The 24,084-nt window shown below is 41.0% G+C and overlaps 1 protein-coding gene across 10 annotated transcripts in view; it reads left to right on the top strand.

The window, feature by feature from the left end:
* The first annotated feature begins 23,035 nt into the window (after positions 1–23,035).
* ORC5 (origin recognition complex subunit 5) overlaps positions 23,036–24,084 on the top strand; it is a 183,185-nt gene continuing 182,136 nt past the window's right edge. For 6 of the 10 annotated variants that reach the window (XR_008956394.1, XM_057304384.1, XM_044385870.3 and 3 more), the window contains exon 1: positions 23,037–23,235. Coding sequence is in view for 9 of the 10 variants with exons in the window: in XM_057304384.1 (XP_057160367.1) it covers positions 23,164–23,235 (72 nt within the window). In the remaining variant the exon portion in view is untranslated. Of the gene's footprint in view, positions 23,594–24,084 lie in introns of all 10 variants that reach the window. The other 4 variants (XM_057304385.1, XM_057304386.1, XM_057304388.1 and 1 more) reach the window with 4 other exon arrangements.

A 24,084-nucleotide genomic window follows, 5' to 3' on the forward strand; every position in this document is an offset into this window, starting at 1 on the left:
ACACATGAGCGGAAGTGGATTGCAAGGGTATCATGAGTCTAAGGAAAGAGTCTTGCTCGTCCTCCTGAAGTATTTTTTATTCCATGAACTTAAGAAAGGAAATAGAATTTTAAAAATCTGGCTAGTTAACGCATAGACATTGAGTGGGCTTTGCCTCTGTGCCCTTCCCTGTGCAGTAGAATTTCCTGCAGATTCCGGGAGCCATTTCCTCTTCCAGACTGCTCCATCCAGATTTGCTTGAAAGCAAGTCCCTGCTTTAAGGAGGGCGGAAGGTCCTCTCCTGTCACAGACATTGTTGCAGTCTTCAGCCTTGGCACCATCGTCTGACTGTTCTGACTTTTTTAACCTTTTCTAACTGATGGCTGTCCCCATGCCTCTATTTGAGGTACCTCTAAATGAGACATATTTTGTGTTTCTCTAATTACAGAACTTTCTTGACAATGACAGTCACTGCCTATAATTACTCACCCTGGTTTCCTCTGAATCTGGAAAAAAAAATTGTCAAGGCTGACAGGCTACTCTAACATTTCAAAAATAGTTATTTCCCTCAGTGCAAAATTGTCTCCTATCTTGCCTCCCCTGTTCTGCCTACTTGGTGGTCCCCATCTCCTCCTCCATGCCGGCAGGACTTGATTCAAGAAGAGGCTACACGATTTCTCCCCTCTGTGGCCACTACCCCGGAGCCCCCAGAATACCGAATTGAACACATGCATTTGAGGGCCTCGTGTACATCTCTGCAGCCTGCCCATAGCTCACTGCATTTTTCCACCGAAGAGTGGGAGTGAGAGGAACATAATGAAAATTTACCAAGACATCAGTCTCCCAGACAAAGAATTTCAAGTCTGCTAGTCTTGTTAGTGTTCCTGTGAAAAACAATGAACAGACTAATGAATTATCTCGAAGCATACTAAAGAGGAAAATAGACACAAATCTGTAGGGGTAATGAGACTTATCTCTGTGGGTTTTTTATTAATGAGAGAAATATGCCTTTTCTATACAGAATGAAATCATCAGGCAAGAAACAATTACTCAGGAAAAATCACCGAGGTCAATGTATTATCACTTGGCTAACAACTCTAATTTACACGTGTGCTCTGACACAGGAAAGAACGGAAATTTGTCGCTTCTGGCACTAGAAATATTTGTAATGACACAAAGCAAATTTAATCATCTGACTTTCTTGCACTTATTATTTTTTTATTTCCATAGTCCTCCCCTTAAGCCTCTACTTCTCAGGAAAGAAAGAGAGAGAGAGTGTGTATTATGATAGCAGACCGTACCGTGGGTGTCTGCACTGAGAGAACGTGATTGATGCATTGGTGGGTGTTACTTCTCTATAAGGCTAATTAGGAAGAGTGATAGCACATCTTTATTGTCATTATTCCTGTTCACATGACATCATTTATTTCAGGCTAGTCAACAAAAATGGTGTGAATCCTGAGTTTGCCTTCATCACTATGTCAGGTGCTGGAAATTCGATCAGAAGGTGCCATGTCACAAGAATCACAGAGCGCTGAGCATTAGGGTGGAAAATATCTTAGCGACGATGGAACTTACCCACGTGAGCGGCACATCAGAATCATGTGAGGTCACTTTACGACGACGAACGCCTGCCTCGGCCACACTCCTATGGATTTTGATTCAGAAAACCTAAACCTGGCATGGAGCTCCGACATTTGCATTTTCTGAAGGTCCATAGGGAACCCTGATGACCAGTAAGGATGGCGAGTGACCGTCTGAATCCACTGCTCTTTTCTCAGAGGAAGAGAAAACTGAGACCCGTACAGCTTTGGATCCTCTCCAAGGGTCACATATCAAGGGCGTGACACTGTTAGGCCTAAATTCATCTTTCCCTATTCCTTGTCCCCTGCTCTTTCACATTAGCTGTGATTCTTCTGGTTCAAAAGGCAAAACTCCAATTTATTTTTTATTTTTCTTTTCAAAGATTTTTAATTTACTTATTTGAGAGAGAGAGCAGAGTGTGTGAGAACACGAATGTAGGGGGCAGAGGGAGAGAGAGAAGGAGAGGGAGAAGCAGACTCCCCACTGAGCAGGAAGCCTGATGCAGGGCTCAGTCTCAGGACCCTGGGATCATGACCTGAGCCAAAGGCAGCTGCTTAACTGACTGAGCAGCCCAGGCGCCCCCAAAACTCCAATTTAAACTAAGGAAGTGCGCTGGCTCCTGTAATGGGAAAGTCCAGGAGTAACACTGGGACCAGGAGCAGTCTCTCTCTCCCTCCAAGTCTCTCCAATATGTCCACGAGTAGCCTTAAAATCATAGCCTACCAATTTGACAACTCCAGTGGAAAGAAAGAGCACTGTGCTTTTTCTGATAGCTCGAGGGGAAAAAAAAAAATCTCAAGGAGCACTCCGATTGGACTGGTTTGTGCTGCGTGCTTCTTCCTCAGCCAGTCGCGGTGATGGGGGGTGGAGTTCTCTAGTGACAAGGCTGGGTGGGTGGGGAAAATGCTGACCGGGAATGGAAGCAGGGAATGGAAGAGGTCCGGTCATCAGAAATACAGCTGGAGATGTTAGACAAAAACAGCAAATGTCTAGTTCATCTAACCTGCTCTGCATTTTTATTTATTTATTTATTTATTTATTAACATATAATGTATTATTTGTTTCAGGGGTACAGGTCTGTGATTAATTAGTCTTACACAATTCACAGCGCTCACCATAGCACATACCCTCCCCAATGTCCATCACCTAGCCACCACCCCCACCCCCGGCTCTGCATTTTTTAATCATGACCTACAGTGATGAAAAAGAACTGATTCTAAGATTCCTAACCTTTGTGAAACACAAATTTTACAAAACAATACTCTTTTGCGATGGACTCTGGTATTTTTCATTCTATCACATTCTACTTCATTAAAAAACAAAACAAAACAAAACACACCAAACCCTAGTCCTGACTCACCAAAGTGTTTTCATGAACACAATTGATTGTGAGTAGTTTGAAAATGAGTTTGATTGATGTTCAACAAATATTCAATGAGCAATTAATAGTATCCAGCAATATAGATAGGTGTTATGCAGAATTTAAAAGACGTATCAGGCAGTCTCTGGTCTCTGAATGTGTGAATAATCAAGGAGAGACTGGTTAAGAGTGTGACATAGAAGGAGGAGGTTAATCAGAGAGAAAAATAATACAGCATCTCTCAGGAAGAGGGCGGAGTGAACGGGGTACATTGAATCTAGCCAGAGATGAGGCTGGATGAGAGCCAGGCAAGCAAGCAAGATGGATGACGTTCCAAAGCCAGGAAGTAAAACACAAACCAAGGCTGAACAGAAGGTAATCTCAGGAGGTAGCCCCCAAAAAGTGAGAAAACAGAAGCTGAGAGTATAGACAATTAGCAAGAATGCTGGAGGTAATGTCAGATGAGAAGCACCAGCTCCTGAAAGTAGGTCAGTGGCCCTTCCTACAGCTTGTGCCAGTTGCCCCCCAGAGACACAGAGGGGTAGAAGACCACCCTGCCACAAGAGAATGGGACCCGTGCTTCAATCATACCTGCCCTGTTGAGGAAATCAGCCTGTGAGTTACACCCCCTCTCAACCTCTTCAAGAGAATGTGCTTTATGGAGCAAGCATTACTCTAGTGTGGTTAACAAGTATCTCTACAGGAAAGATAGATTGCCAAGTCTCAAACACCCATGAAAGATTCTAAGCCTGTCAAATGATGTGGTAAGTTTCTTAAAGCTCGTAGTAATGGTATAATATAAGAGGGACACCTGGATGGCTCAGTCAATTAAGCTCTGCCTTTGGTTCAGGTCATGATCCCAGCGTCCTTGGGATCGAGCCCCAAGTCTGGCTCCTTGCTCAGTAGGGAAGCCTGCTCCTCCCTCTGCCTGCTGCTCTCCCTGCTTGTGCTCTCTCTCTCTCCGACAAATAAATAAATAAAATCTAAAAAGAAAGAAAGAAAGAAAGAATGAAAGAAACACACTAAATATCCCCAAATGAGTATGTTTCATACATGTTGTGGTAGATAACCTAAAATGATACATGTTTATTTACTTATTTACACTTCTTTTGTTCATCAAATCACTTGAACCAACTCCTGTTTATGCTTCCTTACACAATAAAGTCTTCACATTATGGATGCTTCCTCAAACTGTGAAAATAACCCCCAGATGTCTTTCTACACTGTGAAATAGCTGTGAGGCAATCCATATGTTAGTACCTTTCCTTTTGATTTTCTTGGGCTCTTGTCTGCATTTTTACCTCTTACAGAATTTCCGAAACAACCCATTTCCTATTGAAATGCCTGCCATTTCTCCTTTACTGCTTTCTTTTGCTCAATCACATCTTTTTCATAGAAAGCTGAGATCTAATAAACTGGTGGCCTTTACCCAGCAAAACCCCTTGGTAAGTTGTAAGACCTGGATTTATGTTCTCCAAAAGATCTCTTTCTGCTAATAAGCTTCATGCTGGGTAACAGTGACTGCCTACCCCGCTTCTCCTCCTACCCTTCACCTCTATCTCAAGGCCATGGAACATAGCTCCAGCTTCCTCTTTCATTCCTAACATTCAAATAAAGCCCAACCAGCAGGGAGGGAGTTACTGTTATCCTGGGTGTATTGCTTCTTTGGCCCAGTAGACTTACACACCACACTGAGAGCCAGGGAGCCCTGGCTGCAAACTACCTTTCTTCATTCATTATTCTCTGTCTGCCCACAGGAGAGATCAGGCCTTCAGGTTCATCAATCTTGAGAGTGATTACCCAGGACATCTGTTCTGATGTTTTATTTCCTCATGGTTGGAAATGAGTGACTTGAGGAGTCTATCTTGGAACAATTTTGTACATGAGCCAATAAGATCCAAGCACACAAGTTCCACAATCATTTTTCTGAAACCCTTATGATTTAATCTTTTAGAATTCAGATTTTTTTCAATTTTATGAAGAAAATATGGTGCATGGGCCATATATAACTTAATATCCCCAGCAAATCTGAGACCACACCCTTTCATCAAACACATTAATCTCTCTCCAGCAAAATATATGACGACTCACATGAAACTAGGCAAATAAAGACTATAAACTGTTTCAAGACAGACCAGGCCAGATATTGCTTCCAAATGATTACCAGAAAGCTTTTATCTTTCAAAGTTTTCCAGATTTTGGGCATATATTATAGACAATAGCTAATCATGGATTAGGTGCCAATTGCGGTGCTTGGTTATTTACCCAGAACTGGCCAATCATCGGCTGGCGTTGTTGCATTGAATCAGGGGTCTTTGATTAGACATTGTCCCCTATAACTGCTCTCTCTTGAGTCTAAGTACAAGCTCCCATTCCTGTGTGATCCATTTACAGCCTAATCAAGGTGCTGAGCCTGGCAGAGATTATACAAAATCACTTCGACTTTAATGTGAAAAGATAATTTGTTGAGATATTAATTTTTGCTTTTTTTTTCTCAGTTTTTTCTCCAATCCCCCAGTTCCAAGAAGGTAGCCAGGTCCTCTGTGTTCCTTTGCCTCTAGGTAGGTAACTTCCGTATCTGGCAATTGTTTCCCAAAGACTGAAATCCTGGAGGGAATTATACTAGGAAGAAATAGACAGAAGTAAATGATTTTGAGGAGTGACAGAAGAGAAAGTGGATTTTTCTAGTACTTGTATGAGTTTGGAGGTCCAGAGGGAGTGAGGACCTGAGGCTGCATTGGGAAAGGTGGCAGAACTTAGTGGGAGGTTGGCTGCATGGTCACTGTTATGGACTGAACATTTGTGTCACCCCACCAAATTCATGTGTTGAAACCCTAACCCCCCAAAATGATGCTATTTGGAGGTAGAGACTTCAGGAGAAAATTAGGTTTAGATGATGTCATGAGGGTGAAACCCCATTATGAGATTAGTGTCCTTAAAAGAAGAGAAACCAGAGGGCTCTCTCTCTCTCTCTCTCTCTCTCTCTCTTTCTCCCTCTTTCCCTGCAATCAAGGAGGAGGTTCCTCATTGGGTCCAAATCTTCCAGACTTGATCTTGGACTTCCCAGCCTCCTGAACAGTGAGAAAAAAATGTTCTCAAAGCTACTCAGTCAATGATACTTTATTATATAGCAGCCTGAGCATAGACAGTCACCTAGCATTTGACAGTTTCACATGCCCAAAGAAGTAGAAGAGCTCTGCAAAGGTCTAGCAAGGACAATGGGAATATTAGTGGTAATCAGGGGGGGACTGAAGATGGGAGGTGCCACCCACAATCTTTTGTAAATTCCCTGGAGTCATTCATAGGATTGGGTGGGAGCAGATGTTTCCAACATGACTGAGATTAAACTTTTTGTCAACCTGGTCATGGAAATTGGGACCAAAGTCATATTAAATCAGATTTAAAAAATAACGTAAGGTAATGATTTTGCACACTTGAGTGTATGGATTCATATTTGCCATCATTCATTTTCCAACATCTTTCTTATCTCTTTGCTACTTTTTTTTAAAGGGTTTTATTTTTTTAAGTAATCTTTACACCCAACATTGGGGCTCAAACCCACAACCCCAAGTTCAAGAGTCATGCGCTCCACCAACTGAGCCAACCAGGCACCCCTTGGCTGCTTTTTTAGATATATCGCCATCTCACTCTTGATACTACGGTTTGATTTATATTTTTTATTTTTTATGCTTTTTCACTTCTTCACATTCTTGCTTAGCCCTCTATTTTATTCTCTCTTCTCGATGAAGAAGAATCTCGTCTCAGAACATTTTGGGATGACCCAGTAGGGCAAGAATAGAGGTCGGGCATTTGAGAGCCCAAGTGTGACTTTACATAAGGCAAAACAAATAGTTAAATTACATTTGTTTGTACCCGAGGCCCTTGACCCACCTGTGACCTCTCCTAGGTAAGGCTCTTGGACTAAGTGTGAGAATGGGAAGGCTTTAAGCACTTAGTAGATACGTGCTCTTTGCTGCTGGGCTGACAGCAAATAACAGTATAAATACGTGTCAAGTGCCCTGATCAAGTCTTCCATAAGTGCAGCAATACTCCACAACTGAGACCACTCAGGTGGTGTTACGGCTTTGAGAACAATAAAATGTGAAGGATGAACCTCAGTAATTGTGTATCAGGGGCTAGGAAGGGCTTCCTAGGCACTAGAAAGGGTTTCCCAAGATGTCATAGGATGTTCCTTAGGAAGAAGCCACCAGTAGACTCTTCAGATATCATTCCACATCTTGAATGGGCCATAGGTGTCTGGCTGGGAGGTACCGCAAAAGAGCAATACCTATAGGGGGCCTCCTGATTGGACAGACATGCAGCTTCATCTAAGGTCTCCTCAGCATCCTGCCTCCCCACAGGGTCTTCCTGCAAGTGACCGTGAGGATTTTCCCATGTTGCACCTGCCTGAGTGCAGGTGGGACCAAATAGCTCAAAGTTTTCGTACAGGTATATAGTTTTAGACCACTAAGCTCATGGTTTCTTTAAAGTCTAGATTATCTTTTTTTGATTTACTGCTAAAAGCTTATTTTATTGAGATTGTTGTTTGGCAAAGAATTTCTAAATTACATTTTTATACTGTTTATTACTGGTGTAAATGTTTTTGGCTTTCATCCTTTATGCTTTCAATGTTGTGGAATATTTCTGAGTGTTCCTTTAAGGTGTAGATTTTTGTTGGTGTCATTTCCTTTTCATTACAACTACTATCCTTATTTATATCAATAAGTTCACCTTCACAAAGTTCCTCTGGCTGTATGTCTAGAATTTCTTGAGTGGCAGTGCGGGCATCTTACCCACAGTCAGCCATAACTTCTATAATTCCATTCATGTGTGACTCAAATTTCTCTTCCAATGCTATCACTTTTCATTTCTTTGCTGCACTTTTACCTTTGGTGACCAATTCCCGCTTTTGAGTATTCACTTTTGTAAAATGTCATATTAGCTTATCACCAGGAGACAAAGACACAGCAAAACTACATGCTTTGGACTCTGTGTTTGAACTTAGTAACAAATGCATGGTAACCAATCGGGGACAGGTTTTGAAAGAAGTGATGTGATTGGTCACTGATCCTGATGCTCATCTGTTATTTCTGCAATGATTTGCAGACTGGGTTCTGTATGCAATTACTCATACCCAACATACCCTGGTAACTCAGATTTGAATCGTGTTGTTGGGGGACTGGTGTTATATAACTAAATCATGGTAACTGAAATTTGTGCATATTGAAACTGTGCAAAGTGAGGACACAAAAATTACATAAACCTATAAAATCTAGAGCAAGAATCAGAAGGTACATTTTAATCTGATTAGAAGACTGGTAAGAAAAATATAAGGAAAAATATTATTCACAATAACTAACCCCAAATAGTAATTCTTGTGCGTAAGGTCAAAAGGAAAGGACAAGCTTATATTTAAAAACTATAGGGGCACCTGCCTGGCTCAGTCAGAAGAGCATGAGTCCATTGATCTTGGGGTTGTGGGTGCAAGCCCCACGTTGGGTATGGAAATTGCTTAAATAAATAAAACATTAAAAAAATCTATAAAACCTTACTGAAAGACATAAAGGAAGATATGGAGAAATGGAGAAACATATGTTCCTAAATAATAAGAGTCAATATTTTAAAGGTATCAATTCTCTCCCAAGTTAATCTATAAATTTAATGTAATTCCAAAAAATAAGTAGTAGGAAATATTTGAGTGTTTTTATAATGTGGAATGGGGAAGGCCTTTTAATTGTGAATCCAAACATAGCATCCGATTATACAGCACAATTAAGTCCACAATAAAATACAGACAGAACTCTAAGAACATCTTTTCATTATATATAACAAAGAACTCATATTTAAAATACAGAAAGAGCTCTTATGAGCACCAACATGGATGAATCTCAAAATAATTATGCTGAATGAAAAAAAGCCAGGCAAAAAAGAGACTACATACTGCATGATCTCATTTATATAAAATTCTAGAGATTGCAAACGAATCTATAGTGAAAAGAAAGCTGATCAGCGTTTGCCTGGGGCTCGAGTGGGTGGAAGTGCAGAAGGATGGAATTATAAAGAAATACGAGGGCACCTGGGAGGCTCAGTCAGTTGGGCGTCTGCCTTTGGCTCAGGTTGTGATCCCAGGGTTCTGGGATCAAGCCCCACGTTGTGTTCCCTGATCCGCAGGGAGCCTGCTTCTCTCTCTCCCTCTGCCCCAGCTCCCCCTGCTTGTGCTCTCTCTCTCTGTCAAATATATAAATAAAATAAAAAAGAAAAGAAAAGAAAAAAAATGTGAGGAAACTATTTGGGGTGACTGAAATATTCATTATTTGATTGTGGTGATGGTTTCAAAGTTTATACTAAGCCAAAATTTCTCAAATTGTACATTTAAATTACTTTCAATATGTACAATTTCTTGTATATTGACTATATCTTCCCATAAAAACTTAAAAAAATCAACTTACGCAAGACTAAAAGCCAATAAAAAACAAGTAAAAAAAGATGCATAGCCAAATCACAAAAGTAAACAGCCAATAAAATATGAAGATACCTTTATTAACAATCAAGGTAATGCAATGTAAAACACTAAATTTCAAAACTCATTTTTGTGTACCAAATTGGAAAAATCCAAAAGATTTATAATTCCTGGTGTTGAGGTAGGTGCAGGGAAACAGACATTCTCATACATTGTTGGGCTGTGGATTGGAGAGTAATTTGACTTTGTCAAAATTAAAGTTACATGTAGCCTTCGATCTGTTTCTAGGAATCTTCCCTACAGAAATGATCACAAATTGCCAGAGATATGTGTAAGAATATCTATTGTGACACTGAAATAATAGTGGTAACAACAAAACCACCGAATTACTATAAATCAAAGGAATTTTTTAAATTATGGTACTTTCAGACAATAAAATATTGTGTAGCAATTAAACAGAATGGGGTATGTGTGTATGTGTGTGTGCATGTGTGTGTGTGTTTATGTTGAATTGAAAAAATATCCATGCTTATTTCTAAGTGAAAAAGCAAGTTGACGAGTAATCTTTTTGTTTAAAAACATTGATACTTGTATACGTGTGTGCATATACATGAGTAAACAAAAAATTCCGTCTGGAGAGTATAAATGACAGAACTAAGGAGAGATTTCACTTTATACACTTCCAAAGTTTTCAGATGTTCATTTTATTTTTCCCTTTTGAAAGAAGTTTAGTTAAGACATGATTTATACAATTTATATATGTAAAGAAAAATGTATGTCAAAGTCTAAAGATAGCATCTTGAAGACCTCTAATGAAGGTCTTTGGAACACAGACTCCTATCAACTCCCTGCCACCTCGTATGCCATTCTTGCCCCATGGTTTAGTTCTGTCCTTTTTCAAACCCCTCAAATAAGACATTATTACTATCATCATCATCATCATCATTTTTTTTGCAGACAATGTTTTAGATTTGTTTACCACTCTCTTTCCTTAATATTTCTTCTTGCATTTTCTGACCTTCCTTTTGATATAATTTTCCTTCTTCTTGAAGTTCATCTTTCACAGGTAACTTAAGTATAGATCTGTTGGTGACAAACTCTCTAAGTGTCTATTTACCAAAACAGATTTATTCATTTATTTGGCTCCCATTCTTGATAGGAGGTTTTCTGGGCACACAATTTGAGAGAGATATTTTCTCTCAGCTCTTTGTATATGGTCTTCCTTTCCTGGTCTTTGTCGTTGAGTAGGAATCTACAGTCTATTTGTGGTTTCGTGCTAGGTATCTGACTTTTCTCTTGGGCCGCGTTTATGATCTTCTGTTTGTTTTTGCTTTTCTGCAGTGTGGTGAGGTGGATAAAGGTGAATTCCGCAATATCACATGACATGGTAGGGAATATGCTTTATTGGGGGGACACTCACAAACCAAAAGCATCAAGCAAGGACCTTGGTGTCCTAATTCTTCCTCCATCCCCTAGAAATCTATGCTACTGTAGGCCACACAACCAAGTTTGCAGCAAAGAGACACCCGCCTCCTCCTGGCTCCCTTTTTAGTGGGCAAGCAGGAGAATAAATTTCTCCATGGGGCAACTGCAGGTTACTTGGTTTCCAGGAAATGCTGATACAGATGTCAGCTGTTTACAGGAGTTTTCTGGGAACCTCGCTACCAGGCACCTTGGAGATCTTGAGGCCAGGAAGAGGATACAACCCCTCTTGTTGAGGGTTTGAGGTAGCCACTAGCCCAAAGTAGTTCCTTGCCCAGGGCACAGAGAGATGGATTCTTTTTCAGGTAGCTTAAATGTTTTACCGTAATTCCAGCCCCTAATTTCTGGTCTCCTCATATATCTGACACGCAGAAAGAGAAAGCAATTATTTGCCCCCACTTCCACCTCCACAGCCCTTCAGTTTTGCGGTTGGATGTGTGTAAATTCTACCAATTAGGGTTTGTCATTGTGCCTGGGGGGTAAGGTAGATTTCTGAGTTCTTTTCTTGGACTGATGTGCTCTGAGGGAGCCACGATTTGTTATTCTGATTCTGAGGGCGACATCTAGAGGCAGAGAGGAGTAACTGCAGAGCCGGGGGAGGCCATCTGTGTCTCCATCACCCTTCCAGCGGTTTGCTGAGGTCCTTTCCCAGGTGACAAGGGCTCCTGCCAGGGTAGAGGGGCCGAGGGCCAAGGCTGCCCCCTTAATATCCGACCCCCTCCCGCCCACTTTGGACTGCATTTCAGTTAGACTTGGCCCTCCATTCTGAAAGCTATCGTCAGGGAGACGTGATGAGCTCTCATGGTTTAGCCAAAAGATCCAAAACTAAGCCTAGTAAGTGGGGTTCTCCCTTCTGTGAGCATCAGCAACCCAGGGTTTGGGATGAGAAGGCGGGACCACCAAGCTTCACCTTGTCTTCCTCTAGTCCCAACAGACCCAACCAGAGAAGTGATTGTCTGACTCTGCAATGGCCGGGTTTGCAGCGCGGCACCGGACCCGGATGGATGGGGGGAGGACTGGTGGGTCACCCTCACCTTCAGGGACTGTGAGGCTGCGGGCTTGGAGAGCAAAGGACAAAGGCCCGGATCTCAAATTTCCCCATCCCCAGGTCCTCCTCACCCATTATCTTTCTCATGGCTTTCTTCCCTTCTCATTGACCTTCCAAGAGGTTTTCTCTAAAAACTGCGCTAGCTTTTCTCTTTCCCATGTACGCAGCCCTGGGCAGTTTTGTGGATTGGGCCAGGGTTTTTCTATCAGTCGTCTGGCTTTTCTTTCTCCACCCTACAGCTGCAGCTGCCTGCAAAACCCAGAGAATTCGGCCCAGAGCCAGAAGCACATTACTCTACTTGACAATCCTGCTCGATTGAGGGATTTTCCTAATTTGGCATGCTCTCTCCAGATGGTATAGCCTCAGGCTCAGAGAATGCTCCTTGGCTTCTGCCCATACTGTTCAAGAATGTGGAGGGCATGCCTGCCTCCTCCTCTTTGGTCAGTCCATCAATTTATCCTGCAATAGCAGGTGCTAGGATTGGCAAGTTTCAATCTATGGAGACCCTGTTAATAGATGCTTTTCTCTAGAAAGCATGTCCATTTCCTCTTGCCCAGAATTAGGTAGCATTCCTGGCTTGTGACCACCCCCTCCTCTCTTCCAGTCTCTCTGGCTTAATTCAGAAATCCCAGGTTTAGCGAAATGGAGCAAATTACTAGAAGGCAATTTGGTAAGTATGTATAAAAAATCTTTAAAACCTATAGATATTCTGACCTAATGATTCCCATTCTAGGGTTTTAACCTAAGGAAATATTTGAACCCATGTCCTGGTCTATATCCCAAGATATTCACAAAAACATTTATAAAGGCAAAAATTGGAAATAATTTCGAGATTCAGTTGATGATTGGTTAAATAAATTATGATGCACTCATACAATTGAATTCCACGCAGCAGCTACATTGTAGCTATTTAAAGTTATAATGCAGATCTATAGTTGCTGAAATGAAAAAAGTATTTACAATATTGTGTAAGGAAAAAGACCACCCACAGAACAGCATTTTTTATGTGATCCTAATATCCATTTCATTTGTCCTCTGCAGCATTTGACACTGCTGATCATTCCCTTTCTTAAACTTCCTTAGTTTCATGACGCCTCTTTCCTCACTCCTGATTTTCCTGCACTCTCTCTGGCTGTCTTCTCAATCTGTTACTCTATTCTTTGGCCACATCTGAATGTTGATATTTTTCAGATTTCCATATTCTTCTTCTTTTATCTTCTCATTCTGTCCACTCTCTTTGAGTGACTTCTCTCTTTCTCTCTCTTTTTTTTTTTTAAGATTTATTTATTTATTTGAGAGAGCAAGAGAGCACATGTGGGCACCCACACTCGGGGCAGGGGGGCTGAGAGGGAGAGAGAGAGTCTTAATCAGACTTGTCTGAGTTGAGCGTGAAGCCAGAGGCAGGCTCGATCTCATGTCTCTGAGATCTTGACCCTAGCCGAAACCAAGAATTGGACGCCTAACCGCCTGTACCACCCAGGTGCCCCGAATGACATAAATTTTTACACGAATTTAACAACCATTTAAATGTTAGGGAATGTCAAATCTGAGTGTTCAGCTCCAATGGTTTTCCTAAATTCCAGAACCATTCAGCCAGTTGGGCATCACTATTTGTTTGTCTTCCAGTATCCTCAAACTCTGCCTGCCCCAAACGGAACTCATCTTCCCCGTCCCCCCAAAACTGCTCTGCCCAGCATTCCTCATCTTAGTGGTGGCCACCACCTCCACTCAGGATCCTAGCAGCCATTCTTGTCTTCCCTCTCTCTTTAACCAAACAAGTCTGTTAATTCTGCTATCTGAATAGCTCTCACACTTGTTTATCTTCATTCCTCTTCCTGCTGTCGGATCATCTAATAGATGGCTTCATTGCATGATTAGGGCACTGGCAGAGTATGGGGTCTCAGGAAACCATCAAACTCCCACCTTGTGGGCCAAGTCTCTTGGCTATTTGTCATGTAAGAATTTTATGCTCATCTGAGAAAAAGATGAACTTGATAAATGGCCACTGGAAGACCAATAACTTCCCTGTCTTGTTCCCAAGAGATAGTTGATATGTTGTCATACAAGAGGAAGACACTAAAACATTAGATGTTCTTCAGAATCTTCTTCTCTTGTTCGGTCATGAGAATTTTTACATATTTGTGACTTTGTGATATTTTTAATGGACAATAGAAGAAGTTCACCTCTGAGTGTCCCAAATAAGAAAGGAAAAGTTGTACTTAGACATCTTAAGTGTCAATCACCTCAGATACAAAAAAGAGAGGCACTCAATTTGAATCCCACCCCAGCTACCCTGGGAAGCAGTCATAAGATCATGTCTGCAATATTGAACTATAAATAGACATTATTTTATCAGCTATCCCTGTGATAGGAGAGGCATTCATTATTAAAATTATGGGACAGTTCTAAGAAAGAAACCTCACCAATAGAGAACTGAGAAACCAGTGCATAGCTGATATCTGATTACGTAATAAAAATGTTAAAGAGAAATGAAAATTACTTAAAAAAAAAACCCTTGATTTTTGTCTTTTCATGTTCTGAGTCTTTCAAACCATGTAATTAATTGACACCTTGACAAGCAGGAGGAAGTCTCCCCTGATAATTTGTTAAATGATTTCTCTAAAATCTCAGGAATTACAAAAAACAAACAAACAAAAACCAAGACAAAAATTGGAAGGAATTTAATGTTTGCTATATCAAAAAAAGATTATAGTCAACATAATTCAAAACAATTGAATTTCCTTACAAATATTTTTATGGTTTAATATAGTTTTTATTTGAAATATGCATGGGGAAGACTTGAAAATGTCATAATGTTTGCAAGATTTGAGTTCTTAGGCACCTGTGTGGCTCAGTCAGTTAATCACCTGCCTTTGGCACAGGTCATGATCTCAGAGTCCTGGGATCGAGCCCTGAGTCTGGCTTCCTGCTCAGTGGGGAGCCTGCTTCTCCCTCGCCCACTGCCCTTCCCCACTTGTGCCCTCTCTCTCTCTCTCAAATAAATAAATAAAATCTTTAAAACAAAAGATTTGAATCCTTAATTTGACCCTGCTTCTGTCATTTCCTGTTTAAATTCCTTAAAAATTCTAGACCAGTTCACTAAATCAGAGATTTAAAAGAGCTCTGTGTTTTAGGGGCATCTGGGTGGCTCAGATGGTTAAGTGTCTGCCTTCGGCTCAGGTCACGATCTCCAGGTCCTGGGATCGATCCCCATATCAGGCTCTTTGCTCAGCAGGGAGTCTGCTTCTCCCTCTCCCCCTGCCTCTCCCCCTGCTTATGCTCTCTCTCCCTCTCTCTTGAATAAATAAATAAAATCTTAAAAAAAAAAAAAAAAACCAACAACTCTGTGTTTTCATTCCTGCCTGTTTCAATGTTCTCAATACTGCCGCCACTGTGATCTTTCCAAGGTGCAAATATCCAGGCATAAAATCCTTCAGTGGCTCCCCATAATCTTCAAGATCATGTCTAAGCTCCATGTTATGTCATACATACCCTTTAATATACTCTTACCTCTCCAAAGTTTTTGACTTTCTCCCCTAGTCTTCTTCCATTTCCTTCCCTCCATCTTGTACCCAACACCCTGGCTCTGCTGAAACACCTGAAACTTTTCTGTTTTCGTGCTCTTTCACACATTGAACCTTCATACATTCTTCTTATTTACCTGGCTACCTTCTACTCATATTTCAGTATTCACAAGGATATCATTTTCTCTAGAAAGACTTCAATGACACACACTTTTAATTCTATGCCCCAGTATCAGCCTTTTTGTGTGAATTGCCCCAGCTCCAAATCCTAAAAAGCAACACGACAAAGACCAGATAACAACTGCACACACTGTGGGTTTTGTTACGTGAGAGGGAACCCTGAGTTTGGGGAATCTGAGTCTTTCATAATGGGCAGTAAACATGCCTGCTTTTTGCTCCTGAAGGAGATATTATCTTTACAACATTGGGCCAAATGTTTGCCTGTTCCTTTGCTCCAAAGATGCTATCTCTATTTTCCAAAGCTGTTTGCCAGACCAGCTTCTTAGAGGAGATAGTCTTGAGAAAAATGCAGTCAGTATATCTTGCTCACAAGATACAGAGAAATGTGAGGGGCGCCTGGGTGGCGCAGTTGTTAAGTGTCTGCCTTCGGCTCAGGGTGTGATCCCGGCGTTCCAGGATCGAGCCCCACATCAGGCTCCTCTGCTATGAGCCTGCTTCTTCCTCTCCCACTCCCCCTGCTTGTGTTCCCTCTCTCGCTGGCTGTCTCTCTCTGTCAAATAAATAAATAAATAAATAAAATCTTAAAAGAAAAAAAGATATGGAGAAATGTGAGAGACCCATGGAGAAGTATCTCACAACAGTAATTTAAAGGCAGAGCCAGGATTTATGATGAATTTGTGAGGTATTAAGAAGAAAAGGAAATAAATATGACTTCCACATTTTTGGCCTAAGCAAATGGAAAAATGTAGTGCCAATTTACTGAGATGGAACGACTGTGGTAGCAGCAGGACAAGAATTAGAAGTTTAATTTTGGTCAGGCTAATTAAATAATTACAATCATAATGATATTGGGTATTTGTCATGTGCTGGGCATATCATATTAACACATATTAACTGAGCACCTTATACATGCGAGTCACTATCCCAAGCTCTGGCGTTAGAGTATCGAACAAAACCGGCAAAATCCCTGCCTTCTATTGAAGTGCTCGCATTCTAACAAAGGACAGTCAGGCTGCAGAGGAAGTTCAATGCAAGTGAGAATCATTTCTTTCTGGAGACAGAGATGTCAACCTTGTGAAGTAGCGTTTTTTTATTTCCCCCCACATTATAGATGAGGAATCAAGACTTCGAAAATTAATATGCCTAAGGTCACATTTAATAAATGTAGAAGCCAAGATTCTAACTCATCTGTTTAACACTAGAACCTATGTTTTATTATTTATCTTTTTTTTTTTTTAAGATTTTATACATTCTTATTTGACAGAGAGAGAGTGCAAGCAGGGGGAGTGGCAGAGGGAGAATCAAGCTCCCTGCTGAGCAGGCTCCAGGAGGCCGATTCTAGGACGCTGGGATCCTGACCTGAGCAGATGCTTAACCTACTGAGCCACTCAGGCGCCTCATTATTTATCTTTTGCATAAGAATGTATTCATGAATATTCACTAAAGTGAATATAATATCATTCAAGAAGTGTTAAATTAGCCGTCCAATAAACTGTCCTTAGAAATGCAATATTGCAAATTTAAAAAGAAGTAATGTAAAAATAATGGATCTGGCTATTACAGTGGAAAAGTTAACTGACTTGCTTTTTCTGCTTAATATTGATTTAATCTCACTTTGATATTGGATTTTCTTATATTTCACTACATAAATTACTTTGAATATAGTTTCATTACATATTTTTATTACTTTCTTTTTCTTTTGTGGTATAATTTTAAAAATCATCTCATTGAAATACATTTAAGTTGAGCTGAATTTCAAAATATTTGTCCTATTCAATGGAATATTTAAAAAGACTTCTAAAATCTATTAGTAGCTCTCAGAGAGTAAGCAGCGCAGAAAACTGTGGTCCTGTAATGAGAATCCAACACTTAGGAAGAACTACTTTTTGATCACTTATCAAAGAAGATATTTTGTGAAAAATATTTCCTGGGGCTATATTCAGTGAAATTCTCAAATAATGGAATAGGGACCATAAGGAACATTATATTTTAGGCTAAATGTAGTACAAAGAAGAGAGGGGAAAAATTGTGAAGAAGATTATTATTCACACATTTATTCAACCACTCATTTATTCATTTAATAAGTATTAATTTATTATTTTTTACTGAGACTCGGTGTTTGCAGGATGTAAGCTTCTAATTATGTCTTCATTGTCTTCCCCACTAGATTGTAAGTTTCACAAGGATGGGTGACAATATCTCTCTTGGTCACACCGCATCCCTGGCACTCCACTCAAATGCTAGGTTAATGAATGAAGGAATAAATAAATGAATCCAAGTATTTTAATCCAATTGGTGCCCAGAAAAGCATAAGCACAAGTCCATAATACAAGGTTGAGAATTTCAGGTGCTATACAAGTGTAAAGTAACAAATCCTATGAGACTTGAGAGACTGGAAAGGTTTTGTTGAGACAATTGGGGGAGCTTGGACTTAAAACAGGCAGATGTCTTAGGTTTCGTTTCCTAGAAAATACAGTTTGAGTCAATGATGAAAATGCTTTCGGATGGAACGTTCAAACCAAAGGCAGAAAAAATAAAAAGGGAAATGAGAACATATGTGAGCTTGGATTTAAAAAATAACTAGTTGAGTTCCACTATAATTTAGATTGTAAAAATCTGGAAAGAGCATTACTCCCACTCTACCAAGAAAAGCTGGATGAACTAATAATTTTTCTTTAACCCACAAGGGTTAAAGAAGAGCTAAGGTCACAGGGAAACCAAGTGGCTGGCATGAAATCTAAGGAAAGACGGGCTCCTTCAAGGAGAGCTGGGTGGAAGCATTGACTCACCAGTAGCAAAATAGGGGGTAGGGGAGAGGGTAGGTGCCATAGAAGCAGATAAAAGTGTTTAGCGAAAATTTTTAATGATGTGGTGAAGGCCAGTCATAGCTAAGATATAAGGGGAGCTTACACTCATAGGCTCATCTAAATGGACCTCCACTGGTGCTCACAAGAAAGATGGAGGGCAGAGCAGGAGAAAGCTTCCCTTTGAGGTTCAAGGTAGAGGAAGTGAGAAACGAGAAATATTGGAAATTGGGAAAGGAACAAAAGCCTGCCCCAATTCTTGCTCTGTATACAACAAAAGTCTTAAGCCTTCAGAAGAAAGGCAATGAACCCTCTTACCTACGGAGTATATGTGAAAGACTAAAACCATAGCTGGGAGAAGGGTAAATGGAAAACACCTTTTGCTCCTAGCAGCAGAGCAGGAAATCCCAAAATCAGATCTCCCAAAGACACACTGCAGACTTTAGCCACTATGGGGAAACGGACAGGTTTACTGAGCAAAAACCTACTGCTAAGTTCCGGGGCCAGTCTAAGACTGCAGCAGGACAGGACAGCAGAGAATACTCCCCACCCTCTGATTGGACAGGCAAGTAGCAAGTAAAAAAAAAAAAAAAAAAAAAAAAAAAAAGCAGCATTCTGTCTCTGGGGAAGAGGCTAGAATGTGGAGAGAGACCATCTCTGAATTCTAAGTCCACAGCGCAGGCCAAGAGTTGAGGGTGGAGGAAGAGTATTGAAAAAAGCAATGGTTTTATGTATGTCTGGTAAATCAAGGTTGTTAGTTATGTTTTTCAGACCTCCTGTATCCTTCCTATTTTTGTCTGCTTGATCTAACAGCAGTTTAGGGAGATTCTGTTGAAATCCTCTGTGATAGGAATGGATTTGACAACTTTTCCTTGAATATCCACCATTTTTGGCATTTGAAGTTTTGATGTAATTTTGATAGGGCTTTTCCCCAATTTTGATGCAATAAAAAAGTTATAATACTTCAGGGTCTCTTGTGTTATGATCCTCACTCTTGAAATCCATGAGTAGAGACAAGTGTCCTTTTAAACCACTTTAATATCCCTAAAATATGGCCAAACATGATTACTACAAAGACTAACCCATAGGAGCACTAAAGAGTAGACTGTCTATATACTTTAATCCAGCAGAAAGATCAGGATGAACTCTAATGTAACAGGTGGTGCATTAGTTTCCTATTGTTGCTGTAACAAATTACCACACACTTAGCAGCTTAAAACAACACAAATTTTTAAATAATTCTGGAGGTGAGAAGTCTGAAATGAGTCTTACTGGGCTGACATCAGGGCTTCAGCAGAGCCGCATTTCTTTCTGGAGGCTCTCGGGGAGAATCCATTTTCTTCCCCCTTGTAGCTTCTAGAGGCTGTCAGCATTCTTTGGCTTATGTCCCTGTCCCCCCATTTCCAAGCCAGCATCATCGGTCCAAGTCTTTCTCACACTGCTACCTTTCTGCTTCTCCTTCTGCTTACCTCTTCCACTAATAAGGACTCTTGTAATTAGATTGGGCCCATATGGTTAATACAGTCTAATCGCCCCCTGTCGAGGTCAGCTGATAACCTTCCTTCCACCTGCAACTTTAATTCCCCTTTGCCATGTAATCTAACATATTCACAGGTCCTGGAATTAGGTCATGCCTATCTTTGGGTCATTATTCTGCCTATCACAGGTCGTTAATGGAAGGAGCAGAAAAGGTGGACATCGTGCTTAGGTTGAACTACAGAGATGTATAGTAAGTTTAGAAAAGGTACATAAAATACAGCAATCTGCCTAAGTATGACATCACTTTCAAATCTACTTCATATTATGTTTTTTCCTAATATTTCTTCATGCATATAGGTAATTATTATTCAATTAGTATTTACATGTTATTAAAATATATTTATTTTGGAAAAAAGTCAATATTTGGTCTATTTGTAAATAATATTCTAAGCAATGTCCTCATCTACCTGGAGGGACTTTCACAAAAGTGTAATGTGGTACTGAGTATGTGTTACCCAATTTCTTTCTTTTCAGTAATCTGTATAACCAACCTGGGGCTCGAACTCATGACCCTGAGATCAAGAGTTGCATGTTCTTCCAACTGAGCCAGCCAGGCACCCTTTTATTATACAATTTCTAAAGACCATGTTGGCCCTTCACATTCAAACTTCCTTAATAGTAAATAGCCAAAGGACCTAATGGTAGCTTCATTTCAGAATAAAACTGGATTTTAACCCAATTTTATTTATTTATATGCTTGTTTATTTTTTGGACAACCATTTATACTTTCTTTCGAGCTCAGGGTAGTCTTCAAAGTGGCTAAAACTCTGATAATCAGACTACTGAGTAAAAATGGGATGCTGTATTTCAAGGCACAGAAGGCATTTTTGCAACTAAAACTAGGATATTTGGGACTTTTTTGTTTTACTTTAGCAAGAATATTTCCTTACTTGTTCGTTTCATAAAGCAAATGTGGTTAAATATCTACTCTGTATTAGAACTCATGCTAGTCATTTGGAATAAGTCATTAATTAATTCAATAATTATATATTTTATTATTTTTTGAGAGAGTGCGTATGAGGGGGAAGGAGAGGAGCAGAGGCAGAGGGAATCTTTTTTTTTTTTTTTTTAAAGATTTTTATTTATTTATTTGAAAAACAGAGCATGAGCATGGGGAAGGGCAGAGGGAGAGGGACAGGCAGACTCCCCAGGGCTCAGTCCCAGGACTCTGAGATCATGACTGAGCCAAAGTCAGACGCTTAACTGACTGAGCCACCCAGGCACCCCGAAAAAGAATCTTAAGCAGGCTCCATGCCCAGCATGGAGCCCGAGGTGGGGCTCATCTCATGACCCTGAGATCGTGACCTGAGCGGAAACCAAGAGTTGGACACTTAACCAACTGAGCCACCCACAAGCCCCTCAATAATTATGAGTGCCTACTCTGCACTAGAACTTTTTTAGGTTAAGTTCCTCAGAGACCTTATATTTTAGTGTGAAAGAGAATACACAAGTAAAATATATATTTAATAAGTACAGTGAATAAAGAAAAAAAGGGGAGTGGGGGACAGTAGAGACTTAAGTGGTCAAAGAAGTCCCCTTTAGTAAGGTGACATCTGAGCAGAGATGTGAGTTGAGAAGTGAGCCACATGAATAAGGTTGAGCAAACTGTCTCGGAGAAACAGCAAGCTCAGAGTCACAAGAAGCTGGAACACGGCTGGCATGTTCCAGAGAAAGCAAGGATGACCGTATGGCTGAAGGGTAGCTGAAGGGTAGCGAGCTTAAAGAAGAGAAGCAGATGAAGTGAGTGAAGCGGTGAGGCGGGGAGGAGAACAGGTTCTACAGGGTCTTGTACTCGGTGAGGATCTGGTGGAATGGGAAATGAGAAGGATCAGAGTAGGGGGATGACAACTTTCATAAAATTATATTATTGCTGTCCCAAAATATTGAAGTTTTCCATCTACATTTGGGCTTACTTCTAGTTTATCTGATGCCATTGCTAAGTTCCACAACCATTATTTGAGATTTTCTTTCTGCCTGATTACTTTTTAAACAATTTATGTTTTATTAGCCCTGGGATGCCAGTACATCACAATGTATATTAGACTCTCAAAATGATATTGAAAAACAATAACCTGAAAGCACATTTTATCACTCAATATTTTAGGACTTAAGCATCGATCTTTGGTAAACAAATCATTTAGTTAAAAACTGGAGAATAAGTAACTGAAGATCCTTTAGAGCATGAATCAGACCATGATGTGCACAATTAATTCTATGTACCAGGTACTAAGTATATAATCTTTTACTTCTAGCAGTACCCCAGCTATTATTTTCCTTATTTTATGATAAGGAAGTTGAAGTTCAAAATGAATGGTTCAAAGACTTTACCGAGGTCTCTCTGTTCCTAAGTTTTAGGACCCCAAGTTCTCTTTTCACGCGCATTTCTCTTTACTTCTGTATCTTTTTATTTACAGAATCTTCCAGTGTCTGGCTTCTAGTAGGTGTTCCTCGAATAAATACACGTGAAGGCCTTCTGCTAAAGGTAGCATTACTGTTATTCCCGGCGCCCTCACCAACACCTTCACCTTAGAACTTCCTCCCTTTAGGAGGGAGAGGCATTTCCAGATCCGGTTTCAGGCTTGCGCGAAGACTCGTAATTCAAGTTGTTTGTTCAATCCCATTACACTTTTTCTTTGCACCAGAGACCCCTAATTGCCACACCCTGGTAGGGGAAAAACCCCATCTTTATACTACGGATTAGCTCAGTCCGCCTTACAGTCCCTGTAAGGAGAAGGGCGGCACGCCTGCCTTCTTTTCCTCGACGGCGCTCCGGGATGAAAGCTTCCAGGACTCAAAGTTTCTGCAGGAAAGAAAATCAAAGCCACGGGCTCGCGGGTCATCAGGAACCCGCAGGGTACCCCTAGCTCCTGCCAGCCGTTTTCCTGCTCGTGCATCCCGGTGCGGTCTCCCGGCCTTTGGACGGCGAAAAGCGGCACCCGCCATGTCCAATCACCAACAGCACCGTCAGCCAAACCCCTCTTCGAAGGGGAAAACAGAGCCCGCCTCCTCGGACCTTGGAAGATGAGGGCGGGGCGACGCTCCGCGAGCGCGCTGCCGTTACGCCGACGCACGGGCACGCCGGCCCCGCCCACACCCTCGCGAGTCGCTTTCCGGCGGGAGCTCAGAACTAGGGGCATAGGTGAGGTTGCGGCTTGGGTCGTGGAGCCGACTGAGGGGTGCTCTGCCCTCTGGTAGCCGCCGGCATGCCTCACTTGGAAAACGTGGTGCTTTGTCGCGAGTCCCAAGTGTCCATCTTGCAGTCCCTGTTTGGAGAGGTATTGTGGTCATACTATCTTTTCTCTTCCAAATCCTGGAGGCAGACATTTCCGTGGTCTTGCGACGTGTTTTAAAATTTCTGTCTTCGTGTTTGGATTGAGGGGCAGTACTCCATTTTTTTTTTTTTTTCTTTGAGAAAAGGGTGGTTGTAAGTCTACCCCACTCTTACACCCAAAGTAACTTCTGATTAGTCCCTTTAAAAGAGAACAGCTGAGGCAGGACCGGCCGGCACCTCAGGACGTTGGCCCAGGACGGGTTGTTTTACACACGCCACGCTTTCGAGACGGTGTTAACCCAGAGTAGCCACTGGAAGTTGCTTAGTATCTTATGCCAGCTGAAAAAGATTTTACACAACAGGTGTGTTCGCAGTGTTATTATTTTTTTTTTCCAAAGTAAGTTCGCATGTTTCATTGAGGTAATAGGTGTAAATCAAGCGTGGATGTAGGTGGTGGTTTTCAAGACTAGTGATGGCCAGTGTAGGCTTCAGGTTTAAAACTTCAGCGGCTTTTCCAGAATTGCGGAAGCCGTTTGAAGAGATCTTGGCTAGAATTCTTGAGTAGCGGTTCAGGTGATGCCTGAGAGAAGAGGTTAAGTGTCTTTGAATGAACACAGCTAGGGACTCCTCCATAGGCAGGAGGTAGCATTCACCAATTCAAAACTTCATCTTTTTTATGTTCTGGTGGCCTTTAGTGAGCGTTTTGCTTCAGCCTCGTTAATTAGACATGGAGTTAACTTAATCAGACATACGTCTTATCTGTGAGGAGAGTAAATGAGTTTAGGCTCAATACTCATTTTCCCTCCTTCCCGCCCACCTTCTGGTTTGCTTTCTTGAGTACTTTAAGTACTTG

This window comes from Ursus arctos, unplaced genomic scaffold, assembly GCF_023065955.2.
Source record: "Ursus arctos isolate Adak ecotype North America unplaced genomic scaffold, UrsArc2.0 scaffold_3, whole genome shotgun sequence".
Classification (NCBI taxonomy): domain Eukaryota; kingdom Metazoa; phylum Chordata; class Mammalia; order Carnivora; family Ursidae; genus Ursus; species Ursus arctos.